At 39.2% G+C, this 12,550-nt stretch overlaps 1 protein-coding gene across 24 annotated transcripts in view; it reads left to right on the top strand.

Moving 5' to 3' along the window:
- RBFOX1 (RNA binding fox-1 homolog 1) overlaps positions 1 to 12,550 on the top strand; it is a 957,841-nt gene that overhangs the window by 266,779 nt on the left and 678,512 nt on the right. For 3 of the 24 annotated variants that reach the window (XM_074918989.1, XM_074918974.1, XM_074918978.1), the window contains exon 1: positions 4,642 to 4,705. The exons of 19 other annotated variants lie outside the window; for them this stretch is intronic. Coding sequence is in view for 2 of the 5 variants with exons in the window: in XM_074918972.1 (XP_074775073.1) it covers positions 4,661 to 4,705 (45 nt within the window). In the remaining 3 variants the exon portion in view is untranslated. Of the gene's footprint in view, positions 1 to 3,823; positions 4,706 to 12,550 lie in introns of those variants that run through there. 2 more of the 24 variants (XM_074918972.1, XM_074918966.1) reach the window with 1 other exon arrangement.

Here is a 12,550-nt window from a genome sequence, read left to right as displayed (position 1 = left end):
AATTCGTTATAGATACTATTTGTGAGCAATGGGCTAAAGAAAAAATACTGACATTTTGAATATATAGAAAAATGATTTGTGAAAACACCCAGTACTTTATATCACTGATTTTTTGGACGTTCCTTATGTAGGCCTAACGCTAAACCCACTTATTTTTGTGTACTCTTGTAATTGGTCTCATTGTGAAGTTAGCAATATTGTGGAGGCTTGCAGGATCTGGCCCCTGGAGACCATTTTAAATTCTGTTGGGTAGAGGAAAAACCCGAGTTTTCGGGTTCTATTTCTTTTGATAGTTTAGGTTCAAAAATCCTTACAATTTAGATTGTCTCCAAAAGATTATATTTCGCATCAGTGTAACATTATAAATTCCCAAGATTTAGGTTTCCTTGAGCTTTGAATGGCTTGTTAGGATTGTGACATATGATCGATGATGTGCTGCTTAACAGGACGGTCATCTCCCTGAGCCTGGCACGCTGTAACCATCAACCATTTTGGAATAAAACTGCAGTATGTTTATCATAAATCGCATGATACTTTTCCATCTGAATGTGCCTCATTAGGCTTACCTTCTGTAATACTACTGGATCATTAGATGGCATGTAGAAAGAAATAATTTCGGCAGGAATCCGTCAGGCATGGAGAGCCCCCATGTGTTCGACATATAAACGCATTAAAGATTAAACCACGTTTCACTATCGTGTAAAAAAATATTTTCAAAACTGTACAGGTGCAGAATTACCTTCAGCTCAAGATCCTGATTTTGGATTTTGCCAATCTTCATTTTCCTTCAGATTGTGTTGCTTTTTAATAGTTCCCATAGCACAGAAACTCAGTTCAAGACATTAAGACTAAACGATTACACGCTGAAGATTTTCAGCTGGACGCTTTCTAGTACGACACACATACCTTGGGATCAGTTTTTTAAAAAACTCAGACATGCCACACCGTTCACTAAAAGGCACCTACTTTACAATTAGTTACTTTGCTCTATTTATCTGTGAGGTAATCTTCTTTGTAGAGTGGAAAACTCAGAATAAAAAAAGCTCCCTTTTGAAAGAAGAAATGCGCGTAAGGGCGTAGATGAACAGCTACATTTCCTTAGAACTTCTGATGTAACACAAGACGTAATGTGATGACACTCTTCTGTATTATTCCATAAATTCTTTGAGAGTATTTATTTGAAAATCTCAAGTAAAAAAGGTAGAAATCTTGGTTTACAGAGACTTTGGTGGTAATATTTCAGTTAAGTAATGTGTAGCGTAGTGGAAAGAAAAAGGTTAGAGAGGCGTCTTCCCCATGACGGTATGTGTGTGTGTAAGGAAATCAAGACAAGGATCTCTGGTAGCTGAGCCATAGCAAGACCTGTTCTTCCCTGTTGCAACTTCTCACACAAGCTTTTGCTCATCCCGCAGATCACTTCACAGGGAACTTAACTCTTGGTGCCGGTGTTGCTCCGCTAACCTTGTTGCTCCAGTGGGTCCTGTTCCACACAAAGCTGCTGAAGCGTCCGTGCTGTCAAACAAGGGGATGGCATCCCCGATAAGGTTCTGCAAAGCTCCGTACAATGACTCAAGGACAAGCAGGGCATCATTTGACCATTAGAGCATTTGAAGAATTTTATCTCTTGTTCCTAAGTAAGGTGGAAGAAACAACCAGAAGACTAAAATTATCCACTGTTCAGAGAGTGGTGAAAATGAATGTATAAATGTATACAGGTTTGGGTTTTGGTTGTTTTTTTTTTTTGTTTTTTTTTTTTTTTTTCCCAAGCTAATTCTATAGACTGAAATGGAACTTTACTATTCCCTCTTTGAGTTGGATATAGAAATTTGGCCTATTATTTTGATTGATCATCCAATCATTATCACAACTTTGTGACTGATGCAGCTTGTTCTGCAGCAGTATGTTCTTTGCCAGTCCTCCCCCCCCCCATAGTTATTGCTAATGAGATAATTAATTACCTTAAACTCACTTTCGTTACTTGAATAAGGAATTGCAATGCCCAAGAACAGCACTGAGTACCACATGTAGCATCTGCTAGAATTGCTGGTCCTCTGACTGGATGACCATATGTACTGCAAAGGCGAGAAACAACAGGCCAGAGGTAATGGTAATGTTTTCTGACTGCTTTAACTCTAAGTGACCTTGCCCTGAACAAGGTATTTTTGAAAAATAGCAGCGGTAATTGCTGCTGGTGCCATTTTTTAATGTAATTCTGAGCTTAATACTAAGAATGGGCAGACATCAAAATCAGATTTAAAAAACAGCCAGCCCGTAGTATTTTGTTGACCGTAAATGATAGGAGATGCTGTTTTCGTAATCCCTGTGTTTTAGTTCCTCCGTATTTAGACACACAAGGTGGTTTAATTGGAATTTCTAGTATTTCAGTGCTTTAATGCTCTGAAACATATTAACTCTGGCTTAGCAGTTCGTGTTTATTCATTTTCAGAGCACTGTAGGGTCATTAATCCTCAGAGCCCTCCTGAGAAGTAAGAGATAGGAGATAGGCACTGTAAGTATTAGTATTCTAATTTTACAAGTGGGAAAACTGAGGCGATGAATAATTTGGTCAAGGCCATGCGTTAAGCCAATGTGAGCTCTGAGATCCATTTTGGCTATTAGCCCCACTGGTCAGGCCAGCCCTTGCGACATTCCACGATTTAAATGATACACTTAGGCCTTGTGGTTATTATGATGCCTTAATTGTCCCATAGTCTGTCCAGGTTTTCTTTTCCCTTCAGGTAATAAAGTGAGCATGACTACATTAAAAACTTCAAAACAAGAAATACCCTGTGAAATCAGGTTCTGAATCTAATATTATTTTGTATATTTTCATAGAACATAATTAAACCTCGTCTCTCTCTTGCTAAAAATGGGTGCGAATTCTTTGACTTGTATATGTGAAAAGGGAACGGTTAATAGAAATAATTTTCTTAGAGATCCGTTTGTTAGTCTCCTTTCTGAGACTAACAAGTCTCTTTCTGAGACTTATTTTTGACTGCAAAATAATGATAAATATAGCAATGTATTTTACTGAACCGTCTATTGTTTTTGTGAGCATGTATGTGGTATGAAAATACGTTTTATAGGACTGGAAGAGTCCTCTGAGTGATATTCCTTAGAATTTTTCACTTTAATATAAGTGGTTATTTGTTTACAGTTTATAATTCTGGTTGCGTAAACAGATGTACTTTGAAATAAGAACTTATTTAGTAGGGTATAAGCAGTGATTTGGTGTAGCGAAAGACATCACTTTTTAATGTCAGTCTGAGACAAACACATTTTTTTCCTCTGCTCCACGAATGGGTTAATTGCTACTATCTCTGATGGAAGACGTTTAGGGTTTGCTTCAGATCCAGCCAGTTTTTTGTCTTAAAAATAACTCCGTTCACAGTGTAATTATTTTAAAATGAGTGCAGGATTTCACAAGAAATGAATTATCATTTAATCAAAACGTGAACCATTTTGGTTAGATGTGTTGGTTAAGTATTTGACGTAACAAAACGTGAACAATATTGGTTAGATGTGTTGGTTAAGTATTTGACATAACAAAACGTTGACCATTTTGGTTAGATGTGTTTTTTAAATATTTTACATAACAAAACGTGAACCATTTTGGTTAGATGCATTGGTTAAATATTTTACATAATAAAATGTTGACCATTTTGGTTAGATGCGTTGGTTAAGTATTTTACATAACAAAACGTTGACCATTTTGGTTAGATGTGTTTTTTAAATATTTTACATAACAAAATGTGAACCATTTTGGTTAGATGCGTTGGTTAAATATTTTACATAACAAAACCTTGACCATTTTGGTTAGATGCGTTGGTTAAATATTTTACATATCAAAACGTGAACCATTTTGTTTGCATAGGATCGATCACACTAGTGAAGCCCTATAAACTTTAGCACCAATATTTTAATAAATATCTAATATTTAATACATACGTGAAGACATTCCATAAAGGGCTTATTGAATATAATCTGCCCACCTTCCTTTCCCCGCGAGGCTGTGTTTTTTTAGCGAAGCTAGTGTGGAACTGCTCTTATCTCCAAATAAAACAAAATGACTTCATTGAATGCATATTGAATGCAAAGCCTATCAGGGACACAGCGAGGGAAGGGAAAAAAAAAAAAAAAAAAAAAAAAAAAAAAGAAGAAAGACACGGAAGGGCTTGAACATCTTGTAGCAGTATGTCGAGCGCAGCGTATTGGAAGTCATAAATACCGTCCCACGGACATTTTGAATACTGTAGGTATAGCGTGAGTAACTGGAAGCGCGGACATTGCGCCCGTGGACATCTCGGCGCTCCCGAGTTAGGGGAGGTTGTCAGGTGCGGGCTCGGAGGACTGTGCAAGGTGCCCTCCTCTGTCATGTGCTCCAGATTTAATGCCTGAAGGAGCGAGGCAGGACACGTGCGGAGGGAGGCGGGGCGGCGCGGAGCGGCGCGGAGCGGCAGGATGGTGCGGGGCGCAGCCCGCTGTACCCCGGCCCCGGGGCGCGGCTGGCCCTGCCGGCGGCGCGGCCCCGCGGAGCGCTTTCCGCGCAGGCTGTAGCTAGCGCGGAGCCCGCAGCCGCTCGCAGGGGTGGCGTGTCCCCCCCCCCGCTCCTCCCCCGGCCCCTCCCGGCGCGGGAGCAGGACGCGCTTCGCAGCCGACCATGAAATCTTGGCAGCTGATGGCAGGCGCGGGAGATGCCCTTCAGGTGAGGCAGCGCGGGCCCGGGGGGGCTTCCCGGCGGCGGGGGGGGGACAGCCCCCGACAGCGACCCTGCGCCCGGGCTGGGATGCGCGGAGGGGGCGCGGAGGGGCGCAACCGGGGAGGTTTGGCTGCCGCCGCTGTACAGCCGCCGGCAGGGACTGCCCAGCGGCCAGGGGGGGCTGCGCGGGGCTGCGCGTGTGCGCCAGCTTGAGCGGGGGCTGCGCTGCGCCTTCACCTGCGCGGGTGCGTGTGTGTGTGTGTGTGTGTGTGTGTGTGTGCGCGCACGGCGTGGGCTGCGCTCTGCGCCGGAATGGAGGGCTGCGCGGGATGCTGGCAGCAGACGAGATGCGGGGGGATGATTTGTCCTTGCTCAGTGCGTGGCTGAAGTTTATGTGAACTTCGTCTTCCAAGAGCTGCTTAACTTTTTTTTGAGGGGATCTACATTAGCATTTATATGAAACATGGCAGGAATCTCATCAGAAATGGTTTTGTCAGATGAATTATTGCCTTTTAGGAGACTATTTACAGGACTGCTGAACAAACTGGTTGCTTATTTAACTTTGGGGTGCCTGTATATGACCAGCATAATATCACAACGTTAGGAAACGAAATTTCTATGAGAATTTTCAAGTTTTATGACTATACTTGTTAAAGCACATGGGGAAAAAAAACGACAGCAACTTTGTCTTAATAAATAGAGTTGAAACAAACAGGTTAATTTGGCTGACTCCATTTCTCCGTATGTACATTTAAAAAAAGCAGGAATAGAGTGCAAAAGTGGGATTTCAAAACGTCTATCAGTTGCCAGACAGATATAATTGCAGAGTATTTTCAACATTTTGAATGATTTTCACAATGTTTTTTATTAAAAAAAAAAAACACCAAAACAAAACAAACAAAAAAAAAACCCAAAACAAACCACAAAACCCCAACCAAACCTGCACTTCAAAGTGTGGAAAAAATATTGAAAGGAGTAGAGAAAGTGGGTTTTGCTGGCTTTTAAAAGAGGAATCTGTTCCGTACTCTAATAGGGGTACGATTTTTTGGGGAAGACTTGCTGTCACATGTAGGAGACCGTGGCACAGTCTAGTAGCGGAATGCTGAGCTCTCTGCATTTCAGACAGAGGGTTTGGTTAGCAGCTTGGCACCATAAAATCTCAGTGCTTTCAGGACCGTACGTCAAATTCCACCTCAGGTGTTTTATTTAGATGGATAGTGAGGAATTCAGTGACATCCAAACGAGTCTTTGTCAGTTCTGCGGCGATAAGGAATTTGGTCTTGATACAGAAGTGATTGGGATTTATATAAGTATTAAACAGAAAGTTCACAATTATTTTTTTGCTTATGTAACACTGAAAAAAAATTGGTTTCTGTACGGTACGTTGGTTTTTTATGTATTTCTAAAATGAGGCAATGGACACGTATAGAGTTTGAATGTTTTGATGTTCTGTTTGTAAATTACAGCTTTTGCTTATACATTTAATATTCGCCTTGTTGATCTGTTTTTTGAACATGCAAATGAGGTTGACTTCTGACAAGTGAGCAAAACTGCTATTAAAAAGAGAGTTCCCCTGTCCGCAGCAGGAGCAGCAGTGGTATACGTTAGCACCGTTTTCATATTTGAATGATTTAATGGCAACAAGGTGGCCTTTGGTTTTGATCCTTTATAGGTGGCTTCTCTGTGAGTGCCTCTGTCAATCATCAGTTTTACCTCCTTTAATCCTACGTATCTGTTAAGGATTTGATTATCTGTTTCAGCGTTTTTCTTCCTAAAGCAGCACCAAATTTCTTGGTATTTTAGATGTTGTAAACATACGATATCTCATATTCCCATTGCCTTCCCTTTAATATGTGGGCAAGAAGTTATATTTAGTCAGTGCCATCTCAACCTCCAATATACTGGTAACTCGGCAAGTGCAAGTAGAATTAATTATAACCCTTTCCAAGCACAGTTTTGGAAAGATCAAGCTTTATGTTTTTACCTACTCCCACGTGAATAAATATTTGAAATCAAAATAGCATAACAGTAGACGGATGAAACAACTTTATTATTTAGCAAGGTGTGATATTCATCCTTTGTGACTTCAAACCGGTTACTTCAGTCATATCGGTATTTTGGAGCTGTTGGGATTTTTTTTTTTTTTTTGATAAAATGCTCACAGAGGGTCTTGGTTTTGCTCATAAAACTATTCCAGGAACAAGTGATTAATTGATTTATTCAGTGATAAGCCTTGTGATCTAGAAAGATGTTCCTAAGTATAATGTTGGAAGTTTGGACTTTTTCTATTGTCATGAAAAGTATTTCTATTAGATGCCAATAAACTTTATGATGAGCAATACGTTAGAAAAGACAAATGAAGAATCCAGTTGGAAAGGAGAAGGGAGAAAAATACAATTAACTCTTGCTTTTAAGTTATTGTGGCAGTAATTGTGAAAAAATACCATGGAAGGTAAACTAGGGGAAAAAATCTGTAGATAATTTTAACCACAGAAAATGTCTTGTCTAGGTTTTACTTCCTGCTAAGAAAGAGTTATTTTTTAAGATAGCTCAACTCGACTAAAGTCAAGATTTTAGTACATTTCAGTGATCAGGATTTTGGAGTTTTTCTTGGAATTATTATGCCACAAGATAGTATATGTCTGGAATTTAAAGATGGGAGCAGAGACTACAGAGGGCCCTGATTACTTCAGATGATTTTTCAGTGTCTTGGGGTTTTTTGGATATATTTTAAGGCTGGGATATCACTTACAACATCTCCTAGGAACTAAGCATAACTTCTAAAATGTACTGATTTTATGTGAGAATAAAGTTTACTTTTAAAAACTATTATTCTGCCATAAACAGTCACATTTTCAATCCATCTAAAAATCAAATTTGAAAAGCTATCTGCCTTTAGTTTTGTTTTGGGATATGTTGCGGAAGGATGGTTCTCATAAACTGAGTTGTCAGGAAATAACAAAATTGAGTTGAATACACTGATCTGTAGATGATTGATTTTTAGAGGTATGCCTTTTTGGACACAAGACGTACCACAAGTATATAGTCACCAGATGAAAGAAAAGAGCAGGCTTTTAATTTAAAAAGGTGCCTCATAAGTATATTTTCTCTAGAGTTCAGATGCTGTTGGATTGCATTTAGGTGAGGTACCCGACAGGTGAGCAGAAAGAAATAAATGTGCAAGTGAGACCCTTTTCTGGTAGTATTTCTGTCAAAATTCTTCTGTGAATAAAGTTTAATTTTATAGCTTGAGATCTTTTGTCAGCTTTGGACTTCTGTACTTGTAGAAATAAGTCTTTTCCTTTTTTTTTTTTTTTTTATTTTTAAGGTATCAAGTGGAGATGTTAAGGAATGCAGCAAAGCTGCCGTCTTCAGTGACGGTGTATACTTACTACTTGTACTTGAACTTCGATTTGGACAGTGTGAGAATGTGTTTGCTTTGGGGGATTGGAATAGAGTGTAAGCATTTCTGCTCTATAGTTGTCTTCCCTATGCCTGTTCTGCATCTGATTTCAGTTAACCATGTTAAATTGCATAGGCTGCGATTTCCCTTCATTGTCATTGAAAATGAAGCACAGTATGGCTTCTCCACCAGGTTGCAATCAGAGACTATTTTTGTTCTGTAGTTAATTACAGATTTATTTTGTTTGTGAACAGCAATAAGGCTTCCGAAGAGTGATATTTTTCTGATGGTCAGGAATATTTGAAAAAATACTGTAGTATCACAGTAGAAGCTTATTAGTTGCCTTTCACAAACATAAAGACACACTCAAACTTTTTTCCAAGTACTAAAATTGAGAAACTGCTTGAGTCAGCAGTAACATCCAGATTCAGCAAAACTAGGTTATGAATTCAAGCAATTAAACATGACAAAATGCCCAGTTTTTACTGCCTTCACTTAATATGCTTCCAGTATTTTTTTCAGATACATAAAAACTTAAAAATATTCTGTCAGTTGTTCTCAAAAAAAGCACACCTCCAAACTCCAGAAACTGATGAAAATCCTCTTGCTTTGCATTTGCACCTTTGGTTTTTATTTAAATCTGTTTATTTGTAGGAGAAGCAAACACTAATATTTTCTTCGTTTTCTTATACCTGGAGTTCAGCATCTACACATTTATGTACCTGCATTGTGGTAGAGATAATTAAAAAGAGACAGGTTGAATATTTAGAAATTAATGAAAGCATCTCATTTAATTAATACTTAATAGATATCAAGAATAAGATTTTGCTAAAGATTAGAAATCCAACCAAAATTTTCATGTGGAAGGCCAGGGGATTTTTTTTTTTTTTTTATTGGTGCTTTTGTTGTTATGTGTTTGATTTCCAGCAATTTAAAGCAGGTTTCCTAGCTAGTAATTATTGCAAATTCAAGCAGGTAGAAAGGGGGAGGGAAGTAACCAAATGCAAGTCTTGGTTTTAATGACTAATGGACCAAGCTGAACTTGAGTAGAGCTTTGGCAGAGATCGTCAGTTCACCCCTTCTGTCTTGGAGCGTGATGTAAAATGCCAAGAACAACATCCCACCCTTTGCAAATGGAAATTGTTCTGTCCCCTTGTGCTGGGGTGCTTTCTGGACAGGTGCTTATGTTTTTTTTTTAATGTAAATATTTTCCTTGTTAAATTTGAACTTTCTGATTACATGAGTTATAGTAATCCAGGAATATGGTTGGATCCTTTTTTCAGGTAAGTAAATTGTAGATTATATGAGGACTTGTTTCTGACTAATTACCCGGAATCTAATGGCTCTCTACTTGAACGGTACCAATGTATGACAGCAAAGTGCAGTCAGAGGCAGGCGTGGCACATCGCTGCTGCACATTTGGACAGTTACGTGTGTGCCGCTGAGAACTTTCACTATTACATGATGCTTTAACAAAAGTAGCATCTTTTCAGTGAATAATGGCATTTAAGATGAGACCCAGTATCTTTGAGGAACTACTGTGACCCTGAAGCAAGTCTTCTAAGAACATGACATTTAGATCAAGCCCTAATGGGCTAGCGTGGCTCTCTCCTTTTGTACTCTTTAGCATCAAGTGTTCACTTTTTAAAATTTACCTTTCTGACACAAGGTGTCCTGGGGTATTGTAATCCTGGGGACTGCGGCTCGGCTCTGGCCTCTGATTTTTCATGACCCAGCCTTTTCATGTAGGATATCAACAAGTGGTGTGTGTCAAAGGAAGAGATTAATTTTTCAGAAGAATGTATCTGCTGTCAGCTGTCTATGGAGACGAAGTTTGATACTGGGTTGCGATACAGAGGAACCTCAAACCATTTTGTCAGAATATTTTGCAAGACTGAATTAAAAATGAATATCATCGAATGTTTTCATTAGAAGACTTTTGATATTTTTAACACATGTATTTATTAAGAAATTCTGTGTGATGAGCAGTGGCATGAGGTCCCGTTTTTCCATCTTGCCAGTTCAGCCAGCACAACGTGAGGCTCTAACCAGGAGACAGTTACCAGGAAAAGCAGGAAACCAGCGCCCGTGCCAGGGACCGAAATCATCTCAGATCTCGTTCTAAATGACGTCTCATTCCAGTTGAGAGGCTTTCCCAATGTCAGCAGAGTCAAAAATCCAGACATGGCAGACTGATCTTGGTACCATCAGAGAAGCCGTGGAATCAACTTATTCCATTTTGACTTCACATTGAAAAATATGAGCCTTTTTCTTAGTGCTAGTTCTTTCTCTGAGCTACGATAGAAAGTAATATTTACTAGAAGAAGATATTAAGAATGGCATTGGGTATTTTAATGATGTTTCTTTTCTTGCAATTGTATTTTCAATATGTATCCATCTCTCCAACCAATACCCATAATTATGAGGACAGGTAAATCCAATTCAGCAGAGTCATGGAACAGCTTAGCACATCTTCTGTTTGCCCAGATTTTAGACTCATAAAACCAGAGCATTTTACCAACTCCGTGTGGTAGCTGTGGTTCACTAACTGTACCCTTTCTTAATACAGTGACTTGAGGATGGTCTTCAGAGCTAGAAAACTGGGGTCAGAGAAGAGCTCAGTCTTTGAGATGCGTTACAGTCTGTGAGTTGTTGATGCAGTGAAACTTTACAAAGAGTGTACACAGGGATGCTCATCACCTTTTGGATAGGCAGTAGATAGAGTGCACTGAGTTCCTACGCAATCCTTGCATGTCCTGTAAGAGGACAAACTCCTTTCATCAGGTCATGCCATAACTAAAAATAAGCAATCTTCTTAAATAAGTGCAAGTAATAAACAACAGCCATGTTATCCAGCTCTCTCACGCTCTTCCTGTAGCAGTCATTAACTACTGAACAATGAAAAACAGAGTAAAGCTCTAGTATGTTAGTATTTCTTCTCATTAATTATTATGATTCAGACCTGGGGCAAGGCATTCTGAGAAGGGGAGGCAGTATGGTAATTCTGCTTTCCTTCGTTTTCACCTGTGCATAGCTGAGCAAGCAGTGAACACGATTCCATCCTGATGTTAAAATGAAGAATTTGGCGATCACAGAAAAACAGTGATGGAGAGGACCACTCTTCCATGTCACTGAATGCTGCCCTGCTCCCTGAAAGGATCATCTTTACAAGTGTCATTTGTGATAGACATCTAGTTAATCTTTAAACACTGTTAATAAGGGAAGTTCCATTAACTCTTTGGACTGCCTGTTCCAGTGCCTAACTATCTTTACTGTCTTGAAAAATGAATTTTTTTAAAAATTTTTTTTTCTAGACAAAATCTCCCATGCTGCAGATGACCTCAGTGTTTCATGTTCTCAGCGAACCTGAAGAAAAAAAGGTTCCCCTTTTCCCTGCATCAGTCTGTGACAGAGATTCCAAATTTAGACTTCAGGTTTATGTCCCACTCATGTTTTAATTTCTGTATTTTGGTTCAAACCTTTCTAATTGTTACTTGGTTTGGGAACCTTTTAATCTACGACGTGCTTTTTGAACATTTTGCGTTTAAATAAAAACGTTGAATTCAAATATTTTTAACTAACGATTGGGAGCCAAATATTGGCTGTGATTTATAATATAATCAGGATTATCTAATGGTTTTTGCAAGACGTTAGACATTTGAGGCTGTGGTTCTCACAGCAGACGAGATCTCTAAATCGCCTACTGGACTTTTTTGAGGCAGAGATTATGAGGTTTATTATTTTGCTGAAGTCTACTAGAAATTTGTTTTCAGAACCTATTATGCTCCTAAATTTATAGAAGTATGTAAATGTAAATATGTGTGTGAGCATCTTTCTCATTAAAAAAAAAAAAAAAAAAGTTAAATGCTTTTGCTGATAAATTCAAGAGTTGATTAGTTCTGCCTGCTCTTGGTTCACATAATTTTTCAGACTAATTATTATTAGATGCGTTTATCTTGTCTCTATAACCTCACAGAGCAGACGTGGGGAGAGAAGAAATGCAAGACAGGGCTTTGGAAGACAAATCTTTTGGAGTAAGGGCTGGGTAAGATGGGTAAGATTGAGTAAGGGCTTGAGTAAGATGCTGGCATCTCCTCTATTTGACCAGTTTAGGAACTCCACACTTAGAGGTGGTGTTTCCCAGAAGATCTGAAGGACGGCTCTTGGATAACCTCCCTCCTTCCAGCCTGTATTATCCCGTGATCCTTCGTTAGCGGCTGGGGGGGCCTGGCGAGCAACGGGGTTATTTCAGTGACTCAGAACTGAGGGTGAAGCACAACAGCGATAAAATAGGAAATGCTTCTCCTCTTTCGGAAGATTTACGTACCTACGGAAAATGATGCAAACCGATCCAGAAATTTGTAGTAAACTGTTTAGGTGGTGAACAGCTAAAGGACTAATCCTGTAAAATAATTGTGTGTGAGTCATTGGGTAGTGTATAACTTGAT

This window comes from Athene noctua, chromosome 15 (assembly GCF_965140245.1).
Source record: "Athene noctua chromosome 15, bAthNoc1.hap1.1, whole genome shotgun sequence".
In the NCBI taxonomy this organism is placed as follows: domain Eukaryota; kingdom Metazoa; phylum Chordata; class Aves; order Strigiformes; family Strigidae; genus Athene; species Athene noctua.
The sequence above is the reverse complement of the archived record's forward strand: the minus strand, read 5'-3'. Positions and strand labels throughout refer to the sequence as shown.